The 15,590-nt window shown below is 33.8% G+C and overlaps 1 protein-coding gene across 1 annotated transcript; it reads left to right on the forward strand.

The window, feature by feature from the left end:
- Positions 1–10,313: 10,313 nt before the first annotated feature.
- On the forward strand, positions 10,314–11,778 carry LOC115978272 (50S ribosomal protein L12-1, chloroplastic-like). The gene is made up of 2 exons (XM_031100296.1): positions 10,314–10,339; positions 11,055–11,778. Exons 1-2 carry the CDS (start codon positions 10,314–10,316, stop codon positions 11,560–11,562), a joined length of 534 nt encoding a protein of 177 aa, XP_030956156.1. The 3' UTR covers positions 11,563–11,778.
- The last annotated feature ends 3,812 nt before the right edge of the window (positions 11,779–15,590 follow it).

Here is a 15,590-nt window from a genome sequence, read left to right on the forward strand (position 1 = left end):
ATCTATCCTCACCATCAACAGATCTGAGAAAAAAGAAGATTTTTACTACAAAAAAAGCTTCATTGCAGATCTCTTTCAGCAATTTTACAAAACCGGTTAGACCTCCGGTTTTTTCGGCTTAGGTTGAACCGGCCGATTTTTACTGTTTATCGGTTTTTAAGGTATTTTTAGTTTTTATCATAACCGGACTGGATTGGAGGTCGATTCTCGATTGAACCGATCGGTCCGGTCCGATTTTTAAAACCATGTTGCAATCTCCAAACCAAGGAAATACCTCAAATTACCTAAATCCTTCAATTTAAACTTCTAATCCAGCAATACCTTGAACTAATCCACCTCCCCTTTGTCATTACATGCTATCAAAACATCATCCACATAAATCAATAAAACCATTAAACAATGACCTTTTTGTCTAGTAAAGAGGGAATAGTTTGCTTTGGACTACTTAAAGCCCAACTGAACCAAGGTGGTAGAAAATTTGGCAAACCATTGCCTAGAAGCTGTTGACACCCTATTTTGCAACCCGCATTTAACCTCACATAGAGGGTAAAAGGGTAATTTCACCTTGAAAATATGCATCTTGATTCTGGTCATTAGATCCTTAATCTCATTTCACCAAAATGATCTTGATGTTGTAACGATAAATTGATTGGTCATAAGTCCTAATCGGACCACTAGATTGAAAGTTATCATCAAATCAAGTTTTAATGGCTGAAATGCACTATCACAAATTGAATCCAACTATATGTGATTATGAACAATTGATTTCAATTGGTTATAAGTATAATCAATTTGAGGTCAATGATGTGTCATAATTTGATTGATTAGGAATACATTTTATGGTAGGGTTGCACACACCTAATTAACTAGATAGTTAAACATTAATCATTCAATGAGTAATTTGTGCAATTATCTTTTAATTAGGGTAAATTTGGAACTAATTAGGTCTGAAATGGGAGTGATTGGAGCCTATTAGTGTTAATTGGGAGCTAATTTGGGACCTATTAATGTTAATTGTGCTAAAACCATTTTCTAACAAATGATCTCTGCTCACCATTTCATCGATATCTCTCAGAATATTTTGAATCTGTAAATGAGATTAATTTTCCTAGAAACTAGACATCTAGGGCTTCAATTTGAGCACAAGAACAAGACAATTGCGATCAGAATTAAGTTAGAATTAAGTTAGGGTAAATTTGGAACTAATTAGGTCTGAAATGGGAGTGATTGGAGCCTATTAGTGTTAATTGGGAGCTAATTTGGGACCTATTAATGTTAATTGTGCTAAAACCATTTTCTAACAAATGATCTCTGCTCACCATTTCATCGATATCTCTCAGAATATTTTGAATCTGTAAATGAGATTAATTTTCCTAGAAACTAGACATCTAGGGCTTCAATTTGAGCACAAGAACAAGACAATTGCGATCAGAATTAAGTTAGATATGATTATTCGAAGTTAGCTCTACAGTCTGTTAAAGCAGCTACGGGAAAACCGAATTTTGGCTTGCTCCTCACTCCTATCAATCTTTCCATTTAATGCACCAGATTTCCTCCAAGGATAAAATGAGGTCTAGATTCATGATTCTTTGTCAAACCTCATTAAATGGCATTCCATTCATATTTCCTCTACCACTACTATATAAACCCCCTTTCTTCTTCATTCTAGGACACAAAACCCCCATCTCTTCTCCTCTCTTGAGTTCTAGGAAGTTAAGTAGTCTTGTCATATCTTGGTCTTCTTAAGACTTAAGGTATTGAGTGAGACTCACTCTTCCTCTCCTAACTCTTCTTTTCCTCCGCCTAAAAGGCCTCCCTTAAGAGTCTCTTCCTCCACCATATGGATCTTGTATGAAGGTATAATCCTTTTTTCTAATTGTTTTTTTGTGTTGCCATGATGAGAGTTCAAGATTAAAACATGATAGTAATCATTTAAATTCCCTTGAATATGTTTGAATGTTTAATGTTCTTATATGTTCTTCACATGTTCTTGGTCGTTCATCACATGTTCATGCATAACACTAATTTTAATCTTAAATCCACATCAAAAATATGAAAAACATGTTTGTTTAATAATTTTTTCAAATCCTTAAATCTAGGATATCACCATCCACACACATTCACTATAATTTATTTTTCAATCCAACTGAAATCCTTAATAAATAGAATTAGGGTTTATCACATGCACACACTTTAAATTCAACATGCAAATTGATTGATAACATATTGGATGATGTGATATGAATGTTGGCCACTATAGTTTAGAAGATCGGTTTCGCCAGGTAAGATGGGTAACTAACACCTTCCCACGAGTTTAGATCAAGGGTTAGTAGATCAAATGCTTATCTATGTAATTTTCGATTTTTAGATTGTAACTAGGAAACAAAGTCATGTACTTTTATCTTAGATTGTATTTAGGACCAAAGCCATGTAATTTTCCTATGATCAATGTGAATTCAATTGAAAATTAATAAAATGAGGAATTTTTCAATTTTAGTTTTCTTATTTATTCCAATAATTAAATAAGTTGCGACTCCATTGTAAAACCCTTAATTTAAAGGGGAAAATATAATCAGTTGAACCTCCATTTTGAGAGACAATAACACGACTCCACCCATTCATGTGGGTTTGGCCCAACATCCTATAAAAAGGGGCTCGGGGCACGGTCTCTCACAGAAGCCTGCTTAAGCCCATAAAGAGACTTGTTCAACTTACAAACCATCTCCCCCTGGCTCTGAAACCCTGGTGGAAGAGACATATAAACCTCCTCAGACAAACCCCCATGTAGAAAAGCATTATTGACATCAAGTTGCCCAAGATACTAACCCTTCATAGCAACCACAGCCAAGAGGCATTAAATAGAAACCATTTTGGCAACAGGTGAGAAAGTTTCGTTATAATCAACCCCTTCCTTCTATGTGGAACATTTGGCAACTAACCTAGCCTTATACTTTTCAATGGAACCATTAGACTTGTACTTGATTTTATAAACCCACTTACAACCAATAGGCTTCTTATTGGCAGGCAAAGGTGTCAAAGTCCAAGTGTGATTGGCCTCTAAAGCTGCTATTTCAGTAGCCATGGCCTCTTGCCATTTAGGATCAGAAACAACTTGATAATAGTATTAGGGCTCAACAATAGAAGAGATGGAACAACAAAAATGCTTATAAGAAAGAGAAAGAGAGTGATAAGAAAGATGAGAAGATAAAGGATGGGAAGTACCTATCTGGAGAACATCAGCATTGGGAAATGAGGATACTTGATTTCAGTGATAGGCTTGGAGGTAGGAAGGTTGTTTATGAATCCTAGCAGATCTTCTAAGAGGAATAGGATCAACCAAAGGCTCAGGTGGTTCAACATGAACATCTTGTAAGAATTCATCATCAAGATCAATGTGAACTTGAAGAATAGAATCACTAACTTGATCAGATGAAAGAGGAATAGCAAGTAAAGTGGATGAAGGAAGAATAGGATCAAAAGAATCAGAAGAAACAAAAGGAGAACAAGGTAAAGGAATTGACTAAGAAGGCAAAGAAGAACAAGAATCATATTTATAAGGAAACACAAATTCATGAAATACAACATCCCTGGAGATGAAGATAGAATGAGAATGGAGATCAAACACCTTATAACCCTTCACATTAAAAGGGTAACCAAGAAAAACACATCTCTTTGCTCTGGGAGAAAACTTAGTCCTAGTGTGAGCAACAGTAGATGCATAACATTCACAACCAAAAACTCTCAAATGATCATAAGAAGGAGGTTGTTTAAAAATAAGCTCATAAGGTGTTTTATTATTTAGTAAATATGATGGTAATTTGTTAATCAAATAGGCAGCTGTTAGAATGCAATCACCCCAAAACTGAATGGGAATGTTAGACTGAAAATGGAGAGCTCTAGCTATGGACAACAAATGTTGATGTTTTCTCTCCACAACAGAATTTTGTTGTGGAGTATAAACACAACAATATAGAAATATGGCATGTTAAATTCCATAGCATTATCAGTTCTAACAGATTTAATTTTGCAGCCAAATTGTGTAAGAACCATGGAATAAAAAGAAGAGATGAGAGATCTAACTCTAGATTTGGATTTCATTAAGTACACCCAAGTTGCTGGGTTGCATCATCAACCACAGTTAGAAAGTACTTAAAACCATCCAAAGTAGGAGTAGCATAAGGACCCCAAACATCTAAGTGAATCAAATCAAAAGCATAGGAACTCGGTTTATTATTGAAAGGAAAAAGAAAACGTTTCTGTTTGGCTAGAGGACAGACCTTACAAAGATCATTACAAGATTTTTGCGAAAAGGGAAAAACTTGACCTAAAGCTTGAAGTTTAACATCTGATGGATGGCCAAGTCTTGCATGCCAGAGAGAAGAAAAGGAGCCTGAAAACATAGCAGTAGTGAAAGGATGGAAAACATCACCCAATTTGTGGTGGACAAGGAAGTCTGAAAGTATAGTATAAGAAGGTTGATGAGAAGTGCCACATTGTAGCAAGTACAGTCCATCAACTGCATGTCCCACTCCAATTGTTCTCCAAGAGGTAAGATCCTGTATGAAGCAAAAAGTAAACAAAAGTACAAGACAACTTGGTTGAAATTTAGTAAAGGAACTGACAGAGAAAATAACAGTCCTAATGTGTGTTATTGAAGCTGTTTCTCCATTAGGCAGTTGAACCATGGACTAAGTAATAGCGGTAATAGTGGTCAAAAGGTGGACAGAACACACTATATGGTCAGCAACACTAGTGTCAATGACCCAAGTATTGGAATCTTATGCCCTTCTATTAACTACTTGTGCAGAAAAAACTGAGTGTTTGAAATCCATACTTGTCATAGTAGGAGCATTAGATGATACCACATTAGCCATGGCATTAGTGAGTATGTCTTTCCCTTGAATAGATGGATCTAATGGAGAACTAGGAGTGCCAATGAGAACAAGAAGCTGTTGATATTGCTCTGGAGTGAAAAACAGGTGTCGCAGGACCTAAAGAAGTCAAAAAAGACAAATCTTGGGGCTGTGATTGGGGTTTTGAGAGAGCCACTTGATGTTCCATTGGAGTTTTGCCCTTGAACTTGTAACCAGGGGAGAATCCATGTAACTTATAGCACTTATCAATGGTGTGACCAGGCTTACCACAATGGTTGCAAATTGGCTTATCTTTTCCTTTATTCCCATTGTTTCCAACATAATTGACCTCGGAATTGACATTGAAATTCTGTGATTTGGCAACCAAGGCAGTTGATTCAACCTTTGGATTGGAACAATGAGTAACAGATCTTTGTGTTTCTTCTTGAATCATCAAGGAATACACTTTATTGAGAGAGGGAAAAGGGTCCATAAGCAAGATTTGTGTCCTTACTTGTAAGAAATAGTCATTTATCCCCATCAAAAACTTCATAACAGATTCTCTAGATTGCAAATCATTAAGTCTCTTATTCACATTGCATGTGCATTTGCCACAAGTACAAGAAGGAAAAGGACTATTGTTTTGCAATTGATCCCAAAGAACCTTTAATTGAGTGAAGAAATTAGTAATGGAAGTCTCACCTTGATGGAGTTCTGTAATTTCCTTTTGAAGGTTGTAAATCTTAGGACCATTCTTTTGAGCAAGATGATCTTTCAAATCATTCTAGATTCCCAAGGCAGTGTCTTCATAGATGATACTAGCTTGAAGCCTAGGAGAAACTGAGTTTGTCAACCAAGTTCCCACCATATTATCACACCTGATCCAAGCTTGAACAGCTGAAGGAATGGACACCAATGGAGATGATAAAGTGAGTGTGCCATCAATGAAACCTAGCTTGTTTTTGGTGAGCAGAGCTTTCCTCACTGCTCGTGCCCAAGCTAAGTAATTCTCACTCCTTGTCAAAGGTTGAGTCACAAGCGCAATGCTTGGACTCTCTCCATGGTGAAAAAATAGGGAATCATCCATTGGAGAATCCTGAGTAGATGGAGGAGCACTCTCTATTGTGGGAACATATGAAGAAGTAGCGGAAGCCATTGATGACAAGAAAAAGCTTTGACAAGTTGAAAGGAAAAGAAAATTTAAGAGAAAATTCGAAGAGAAAACCAAACCCTAGATTGGAATTTGGGAAAATGTCTAGAAACTTAGAGAGAATTCTAGAAAGCTTGCTCTAATGCCATATTAGAAACTTGTGATGAAAAACTAATTCTCATTAATAAGAAATCAAGATACAGAGTTTGTATATATATGTACAGAGAAGAAGAAAACTATCAAAGAAACAAACTAACTAACTTTGACACGTGTTGTACAGGTTCTATAACTAACATTTACACATGCTAACTAATAACAGTGACTAAACAGTAACTAACACTAACTACAGGTCGTTTTGGTGCTTTAAGCTACAGTCACTGTCGTTTTTCTTCTCACTATCGTTTAGCTTCATCTCTGTTCTGCAGTTGCCCTTGCTACCTCTATCTTCTTCTGTCAAGCCAATTTGCCCTTACTTGAGCTTATTATCTTCATTTTGATAGCTTTCTTCTAATGTTGCTCATCGTTTATATGGCTAGAATTGTGGGTTTTGTGTTAATTGAGGTTTCATCCGTTAGCAAATTTCTGATAATATTGTTAAAAAGTAATCTTGTTTTGAAACATTGTACTCTCATACTCTATTAAAGAAGTTTTAAAATAATTTTAATAAAACAATAATGATCAACACTACATAAATTGCCAAAAAAAAAATCATATCTAAAATATATTTTTGTATAAATAAAATTCACGTGATAATTTTTACTTTTTAGCCATTTTTATGTAATGTATATGACTAACAAAAACTCAATATTAAAAAAAAATTAAATGAGTAATTAAAGTTTCTTGCTACTGTTTATCTTCTATAACTTAGCTTGATTTAATAAGAAGAGGAAGAAGAAATAAACACACAAATAATAGATTTTTTTTTAATTAAAAAATTATAATTGAGCTCAAAGATTTAATGCAAATGTAGATTAACGGTTGCTAGGTGACAATCACAGTGAATGGTTGGAAAAAAGTTAGGGTCCAAATCGTTTTGAAGGTATTGTCTTCCCACTCACCATGTGGCAATTAAATATTATTTATGTATAGTTTAAATCACAATGCTTTTTTAATGAGTTATTTGATTTATTTAAATAATATACATTGATAATCTTATAAATCGTCACATAATAGATTAGAAAAAAATAACTCCAAACTGGTTTAAAGCCAAACTTTATGTGCAGATAAAGATCACCAACCCAGTCATGATGGAAGGATTTAGACAAAATTTGGCTCTAAATATGCCTACAACACCCACTAAAAAAATTAACATGATTACATATTTTAAAAATATAACCATTAGATTTAAGTGCATAGCCAGAATTTTTATTTTTAAGGCCAAGTTATAACACCAATATATTAGTCAAGACTTAAGACAACCTCCCCCCCCCCTCCCCGCGGGGCCAAAATTGGCAATTAACACCAATCCCCAAACTATATAGTTAGTTGGCAATATTTCAAAACTATATACTAAACTAGCATATCGAGTTTAAAAGACTTGATTTACCCCTTAGAACTCAAGCCTCAAAGGCTCAATTTTCGTGTTCAAATTTGGTTTTTTTCCTCGTGGAATCCACCTGGAACTCGACTCTTAGAGGCTCGAGTTCCATATCGACCCTTAGAGCCTCGATTTCCATGTTTAGAGAATGACGTGGTTTATCCACATGGAATCCACTTGGAAATCAACCCTTAGAGGCTCGATTTCATAAAGCAAATTCCCCTCTCTTTCTCTCACGCTATCATTCAGTCACACTCACTCTCTCCACTCTTACTCGTCAACAGAGACACCCTCAATTCCTCACTCTCATTATTCCTCTAACTCTCAATTCCTCTCAATTCCTCGTCCTCCTCCAAATTCCTCATCCACAAACTCATCCTCAGTTCTTCCCGCTAAATCCATAGACTCACCCAAACACTCCGACCACCCTACCTCACTGAAACTCGCTACCTCTGTATCACTGAAACCCACAATCTATAGAAGCTTGTGAAACACCAGGTAATCCATTTTGTTAAATGCTTTTTTTGTTTTGTGGGTTTGATTTTTTATTTTTATGCATTTTTTTGTTCGTGGGTTGATTTGATGATATATGCTTAAATCATTGAATAGTATATTAGGCAAATCAAATTTCTATCTTGTATTTTGTCAAAAAGAAGGGAACACATTTCAAATTTCTATCAAATTTTAAATGCATTGTTTTGTGATATGCATTGTTGATGCAATTTGAGTTGGATGGATCTTCTGTGAAATTTCTATGCATTGTTCTGTGATATGCATTTCATTTCAGTAATAGCTTGTAAGAGTTAAATTTGATTTGGTATATAATGTTCCTTTTGCCATTATTTGTTTTAACGAAACACTAATCACATTGTTTAGCAAAAAAAAAAAAACATGAATTTAATGTTTAATTTTGAAATGATATCGTTTCATCAATAATGAACAAAAGGACTAAAAATGATTTCGTTGCTAAAGTTAATATACGCCTAGCTCGATATTATTATTACATCTGAAAAGAGATGGTATTAACTGCGATGAAGTTTAAAATTACATAAAATCCATCACACCTCCAATAACAGCCCAACATCTACCATTCTTTTGAATAAAAAAATCGCATTCTTGGATTGCTTAAACTAGTTCTTTCCCAAAACCAAAACTTACAATTAAGAGTAGAAGATTTCTATTCATGTAGATATATGAAACCCATGTAATAAATGCAGGTTACACATTGAACGTCGCTAACTATCTTATCTTATCTTTTAAGCCAAGGATCTATTTTGAGTTAAAGCCGGTTTGGTGCGATTCTAATTCCAAAGTATCCAAACCCAAGTTTGATCAGAACTTGGGTTTTCTCTTCGCTTTCAAAATTCATTTTGTAGATGCATTTGTCTTAATCCTGATAAACAAAATGCAATATGTAATAAGAAATTCTAATAAAAATAGTGCTATGAGTGAACTTTTTATTAATTAACAAACACCGTATGCAACAAGCACCCAATTGATGCAAAATGAACAAATAAATATTAAATACCGCAGGCAGAGGATCTCCGTTGTCTATTACAAAGAGCTTTCATATATAATCTGAGAAAATCTTTAGCACTTTCTTCCGTTTGAGAAAAAACAAGTTTCCTTCTTGGCTTCTCTCCATTAGAATCAAAATAATTTCAATTCATATAGATTCAATGAAAGTTTCTGGTGTGGTGAACTTGTTAAATTTCAATCTTTTTTTTATGGGACTATTATAACTGCCAAGATATAATAGCCCAGCTTATTATTGATTTCTAGGTATCAAAATCCTCAATACATTCATTCTCAAAAAAAAATCCTCAATGTATTCAAGGAACTCAATTGCCAATTTCACCCTTTTAGCTCTAGAGACTCTTGAACACTGAAATGTTTTTATAGACTATAAAAGATTGAGACATAAGATCATCTAGAATCTCCTTGTCATGGATAGGAGGTGAATCCCAATCAATCTCTAAGTCAAGAGATGGAAAAAAAAAATTTGAAAATACCTTTTTGTCACGATCCATTACATACCCATGATAAAAACCTAAAAACACAAATATATCTTAAATAATTTTTACTTAAAAAAAGAGTCATGATCCATTACATACCTATGAGAAAAACCTAACAATACAAATATATCTTAAATAATTTTTACTTTTATAAAAACGTAGCAAATATATACATATAAAAACCTTGCAAATATATACACTAACAACTATACACTATTGGTAGAAGTTCTAAAGTGCAGATACCCTTACTTGACATGTGGATTTATGAGCTGTGAGTGTTAGGATTGTATGAGAGTAAGAGAGAGAGTGGGAGAGGAAGAGTACAAGAGTGAAGAAAGGTTTTCTTCACTATTTGCTCAAGAGACCCACAACAAAGAGAGCTAAGATCTGAATGAGATTTATGAGGAAATAAGGACCCAAAGAAACCACATTGATTAATATCCACCACAATTTGCAAATCAAGCCTTTGAGGCTCGATTTTGCTTTTAAGAAATTGAGACTCTAAGGGTCAATTTTCAAGTGGATTCTACGTGGATAAAAACCAAATCAAAATACAAAAATCGAGCCTTTGAGGCTCGAGTTCTTAGGGATAAATCGAGTCTTTTAAACTCCAGAGCCTAGTTTAGCATATAGTTTTGAAACGTTGCCAATTAACTATATAGTATGGGGATTGGTGTGAATTGCCAATCTCCCCCCCACCCCTTCCTCTCTCTCTCTCTCACACACACACACTTCACTTCAATTTTCAATATTCACATATGGCCATAAACACTCTCTCCACAATCTCGAGGTAATTTGCAGACTAGCATAGTGAGGAGAAAGAATATCATAAGTTAAGATGCATTTGAAATAATTTTGCAAACTAGCATCTCAAGTTTTATAAACTTGATTTCAATCTAAAACTCGAGGGTTAAAGACTCGATTCCCACTTGGTGAGTTGGCAGATGCCACATAGATCTTGAGTCTTAGAGACTTAAGTTCCAAAAAGCAAAACCGAGTCTCTAAGACTCGATTTTTGTACTTGAAGAACATCAGATCTGAAGAAGAATAGAGGAAGAACAGATCTAAAGAGGCACAATCTGGAGCTCCGAAGAACAGAGGAAGAACGAAGAGACGATATGGCCGATTGGACGATTGAACGTTGGGTGAACTAATCTAGTTGATTGGACGATTGAACGCTAGGTGGGCAATTGGACGATATGGTCTTCAGATTTGCAATGTCGAAGAATGAAGAAGAAGAAGGAAAAAAAAATAACGCGAGGAATAAGAACGCGAAGAAGAAGAATGCGAGGAAGAAGAACGCGTAGGAAAAAATAAAACTATGAAACTCGAGTTCCACGTGGATATTTTTCCACCTTAGATGCCACCGCTTACAAATCGAGATTCAAAAACTCGAGTTTTAGACACTCGAGATGCTAGTTTCCCACATCATTTTAAAATGTGACAACTAACGAAATTGTTTGATATCTAAGATTATTTGGAAAGAAAATTCCCACAATCTCCCTCACACTCCGTTCCCCCTCTTATCCTTCACCCACACCAAAACCCACTTTCCTCCACTTCCCATCCACTAAACCCACCCACTGTCTCACCTACTTCCGTCCCATCTTCGCCGTGTCCACCCCAGAAAAGATCGAAAAGCTTTGCGCCCAAATCTCCTCCCTCACTCTCGAAGAAGCCAAGAGCTTGGTCGACTACCTCCAAAAAAAGCTCAACATCTCCCCCGCCTCCTTCGCCCGAATAGCTGCCACTGTCACTGGAGCTGACGTGGGGCCCACCGTTGTCCAAGAGAAGACTGAGTTCGAAGTGGTTATCGAGGATGTCCCCAGCAGTTCGAGGATTTCGGTGATTAAGGTGGTGAGGGCGTTGACGAGCTTTGCTTTGAAGGAGGCTAAGAAGTTGATTGAAGGGTTGCTTAAGAAGTTTAAGGAAGGGGTTTCTAAAGATGAGGCTGAAGAGGCCAAGAAGCAACTTGAGGAAGCTGGGGCTAAGATTGCTATTGTGTAATTTGATTTGATTTTTGGGTTTCTAATGGTCAATTTGTGTTTTTGGGTTTAGTTTGTAGTTGGGTTTTGGTGGTACAGTGAAATGTGATGGTTGTTCATGAATGATTTTTGCAAATTTAGTGGTTTTTTTGTTGTTGCACTCCTTGTGTTTGTTGTAATGCCACAGAAAATGTGAGAGACAGAGAGGAGCTTGTGAAATGAAAGTGCATTTTATAGACTTGTGTTGTGGAGGTTTTACACTTTTTATGTATGTATGCATGTGTTATGGTAGTGTTCATTGAATTGGATAAGACTTAAAAAAAAGGTAGCAATTTGCGATTAGTTGAGTTGGGAGGGATTTCATGAGTGAATTTCATGACTTGGTTGTCCCTATTTTGAAGGGTAATGCTTGTTGTTACTTGTTTTAGTTGCACTTGTTTTGTATCTTTTATTGCAACAGAGGAGGATGTTGAATAGGTGAGGTTTGTGGAATGAGCTGCATTTCTAGATTGGTAGTTTTATGTGTGCTTTAGTAGTGTTCATTGAATTGGACAATGAACAAAATCTAAGAAAAGTGCAATCTCTTTTTTTACATGTAAGAAAATAGTTGAATATGCCTTATCCAATCTAATTCATGTATGAAAACAACAACATTTCTATACGGTGTGTTTTATGTCCTTGTATACTTCTTCACTTTAGAAATTAAGGTGTAAAATTGAGAGAGAGGGAGGGTATCATTTTTCTATGAAATACTTTTGTGGGAAATGGAACTCAGATTGGAGCCCCATGGAGTCAAGGACACCCATGACTTGGATCCAAACCAATCCCCTCACACCCCTCCTTTTTTTTACAAGATAGAAATTCTACTCTAGCCTAATCTAAGTGTATATGTGTGTGAAACTCCCTCTAAAAGACTTGAACTCCAGCCCTTGCCTTCTAGACCCTACAAACACTTATACCGAAGAAGTGACCATCTCACCAAGAGTGTGCGGTGGTCAAATTGCTTTCCTTTAATGTTGCTCATCGTTTATATGGCTGGAATTGTGGGTAATATGTGTTAATTAAGGTTTTATTCGTTAGCAAATTTCTGTTAAAGAAGTTTTAAAATAATTTTAATAAAACAATAATGTCTCATAAGAAATAATCAACGCTACATAAATTGCAAAAATATATAGATATATATATATATATATATATTTATATCATAACTAATAAAAATTTTTGTATAAATAAAATTCACGTGATAATTTTTACTTGTTAACCATTTTTTATGTAATGTAGATGGCTAACAAAAACTCAATATTAAAAAAAAAATAAATGAGTAATTAAAGTTTCTTGCTATTGTTAAAGAGTTATTATTATGAGTGGATGTCATATGTTAAAACTCTCTTAAAAAAAAAAAACCTTAGCTTGATTTAATATGAAGAGGAAGAAGAAATAAACACAAATAATATATTTTTTTAATTAAAAAATTATAATCGAGCTCAAAGATTCAATGCAAATGTAGATTAACGTTTGCTAGGTGGCAATCATAGTGAATGGTTGTAAAAAAAATAGGGTCCAAATCGTTTTGAAGTTATTGTCTTTCCACTCATTGGGTGGCAATTAAATATATTATTTATGTGTAATTTTTAATCCCAAAGCTTTTTTAATAAGTTATTTGATTTGCTTAAATAATATATATTGATAATCTTATAAATCATCACATAATAGATTTGAAAAGATAGCTCCAAATTGGTTTAGAGTCAAATTTTATATACAGATAGAGATCACCAATCCAGGGGTGGAGATAGGATTTTTTGTTTGGGGGGGCCAAATTTTTGTATTAATATATTAGTTTCGAGTCAAGATAAACCATCCTACACATGCGTAAACGTACATACACAAATATAAACATTAAAATTTTGATATAGAGTAGGTCATAATTTATAAATATATTGTATATAAAATTAAGAACTTTCTTTTTTTGAGGGGAATAAAATTAAGAACTTTCAAATATATATATTCGCAAGATAATTTTTTAGGAGAACTTATCATCTTTTAAACTCCAATGAGTATACAAAAGCTGTCTAGTTTGATATTAAACATGTACAAAAAACAAATTAGAGAAAACAAAAACTACCTTGTCTCTATAACTACTAGACCAATTGACAAATTCTATTGATTTTTAAGAACATTATTGGACTAACTCAAACATTTGGGGGGGCCAACTTCTATTTTTGTAGCTAAATATTTAAAGTTTTAATACTTATACATAATATAAAATAATTTTTTAAAATTTTGGGGGGGCCATGCTTAAGCTTCGCCCCTGCACCAACCCAATCTTGATGGAATGATTTGGACAAAATTTGGCTCTAAACATGCCTACAATACCTACTAAAAAAATTAACATGATTACATATTTTAAAAATATAACTATTAGATTTAAGGGCATAGTCAGAAATTTTTGTATGGGAGGCCAAGTTACGACACTAATATATTGGTCAAGACAACCTCCCCCATATTAGTCAAGACAACCTCCCCCCTCCCCACCCCCCCCCCCCAACACACACACACACACACACACACATATACTAACTATAAGAGGATTCCTCTTTTTGGATTGGATTTTCATGTGGTTTGAAATACTCCTAGACCCTACGTTTAATAGGGACAAAACTTGAGGATAACATGGTAAAAATATATCTCCAACTTCACATAAAATGCCTACAAAATAGAACAATCTTTTACTAATCCTTGTATTCAAAACAAACTTATCCAAAAGTTAAAATTATAAAAAATAAAAATAAAAATAAAAATCTCAATCCACTTTGATATTTCCCTCAAGACCACGTTCTATTTTTTTTTTTTATAAACTTTATCAAGACTTACCAGTTTCTTTTATTTATTTATGAATTTCCGGTTTCCTTAATTCCTAATCTCACATAAACTTGACCAAAAAAAAGAGCTTCATCGCACGCTCATCACAAGCTAGTGTGTGTCTACACACACACACACATTTTTATTTGATAAGTTATATATGTACACACACCCAAAAAAAAAAAAAAAAAAAAAAAAAAAAAAAAAAGCTTAGCATTTTGTATCAAAATTATGTTTCATGATGATCTCTCATAAATTGAAATTTATCCTTTTCCATTTTCATAGTGAAATTCTAAAGAATTTCATTTTTAATACAAATTATCAATTGTATACCAAAATGAGTAAAAAATATTTCAATTGAACTAATAAATTTTTTCAAAACATGAATGATTCAAAACTTGGAGGAACAAGTTTGGTTCTAAACATATTTGGAGTTATCTTGCTCTAACCCATTACGTAGCAATTAAATAAACATTTCATGTGTAATTTTAGTCACAATATTTTTTTAATGATTGAATGACTTTTTTAATTGCTACATAATGTGTTGAAAAGATACATTTAAACATGTTTTGAGCTAAACTTTATAAAAAAAAAAAATTTAACACATATAAGAGCACATTTTACAATAAAAAAATGAAATCGAGAAAAGTAAAGTATTGATCAATTTTTTTTTAAGAGTATCATTTGACTAACTCAAATATATGGGAGAGCCAACTCCTATTTTCATAGATTAAAATTTCAAAATGTTAAAATAAATAAATATATATACTCACACATACACACATATACTAACTAAGGAAATTTCAAAATTTTGGGGGGACCATGGCGCCCCACACATGTTTGTAGCTCTGCCACTGGTACTTGGATTGTATGTTCTTAAAACACATGTCAAATTTTGTGCCAAATAGTTGTTATTTACTATTCAAATCCATAAACTTATTTTTTAGGTATAATCTTATATTACAAAAAAAACTTTAAATTTAAACATTTGTCAATAACATAATTATTGGTTTTTGATTTTTTTGGAAATTTTGCAGGAATAAAAGATATAAGAAGAAAATTTAATTAAACAGTGAATTTATCAAAATTCACATCTAATAAAAAGATATCAAGTGGTGTTATAACTTTGTTAGAAAGATTTTAACCCTTCCAACTCTAAAAGAAAGAAAAACATTGAGAGAAGTGAAGAGA

Source organism: Quercus lobata, chromosome 2, assembly GCF_001633185.2.
Source record: "Quercus lobata isolate SW786 chromosome 2, ValleyOak3.0 Primary Assembly, whole genome shotgun sequence".
Classification (NCBI taxonomy): Eukaryota; Viridiplantae; Streptophyta; class Magnoliopsida; order Fagales; family Fagaceae; genus Quercus; species Quercus lobata.

Bases quoted from the DNA above. Each gene is read 5' to 3' on its own strand.
- LOC115978272 (XM_031100296.1), top strand. From the start codon at position 10,314: ATGGCCATAAACACTCTCTCCACAAT. The intron at 10,340-11,054 runs CTCGAGGTAATT...AATTCCCACAAT, and splicing joins ATAAACACTCTCTCCACAAT to CTCCCTCACACTCCGTTCCC.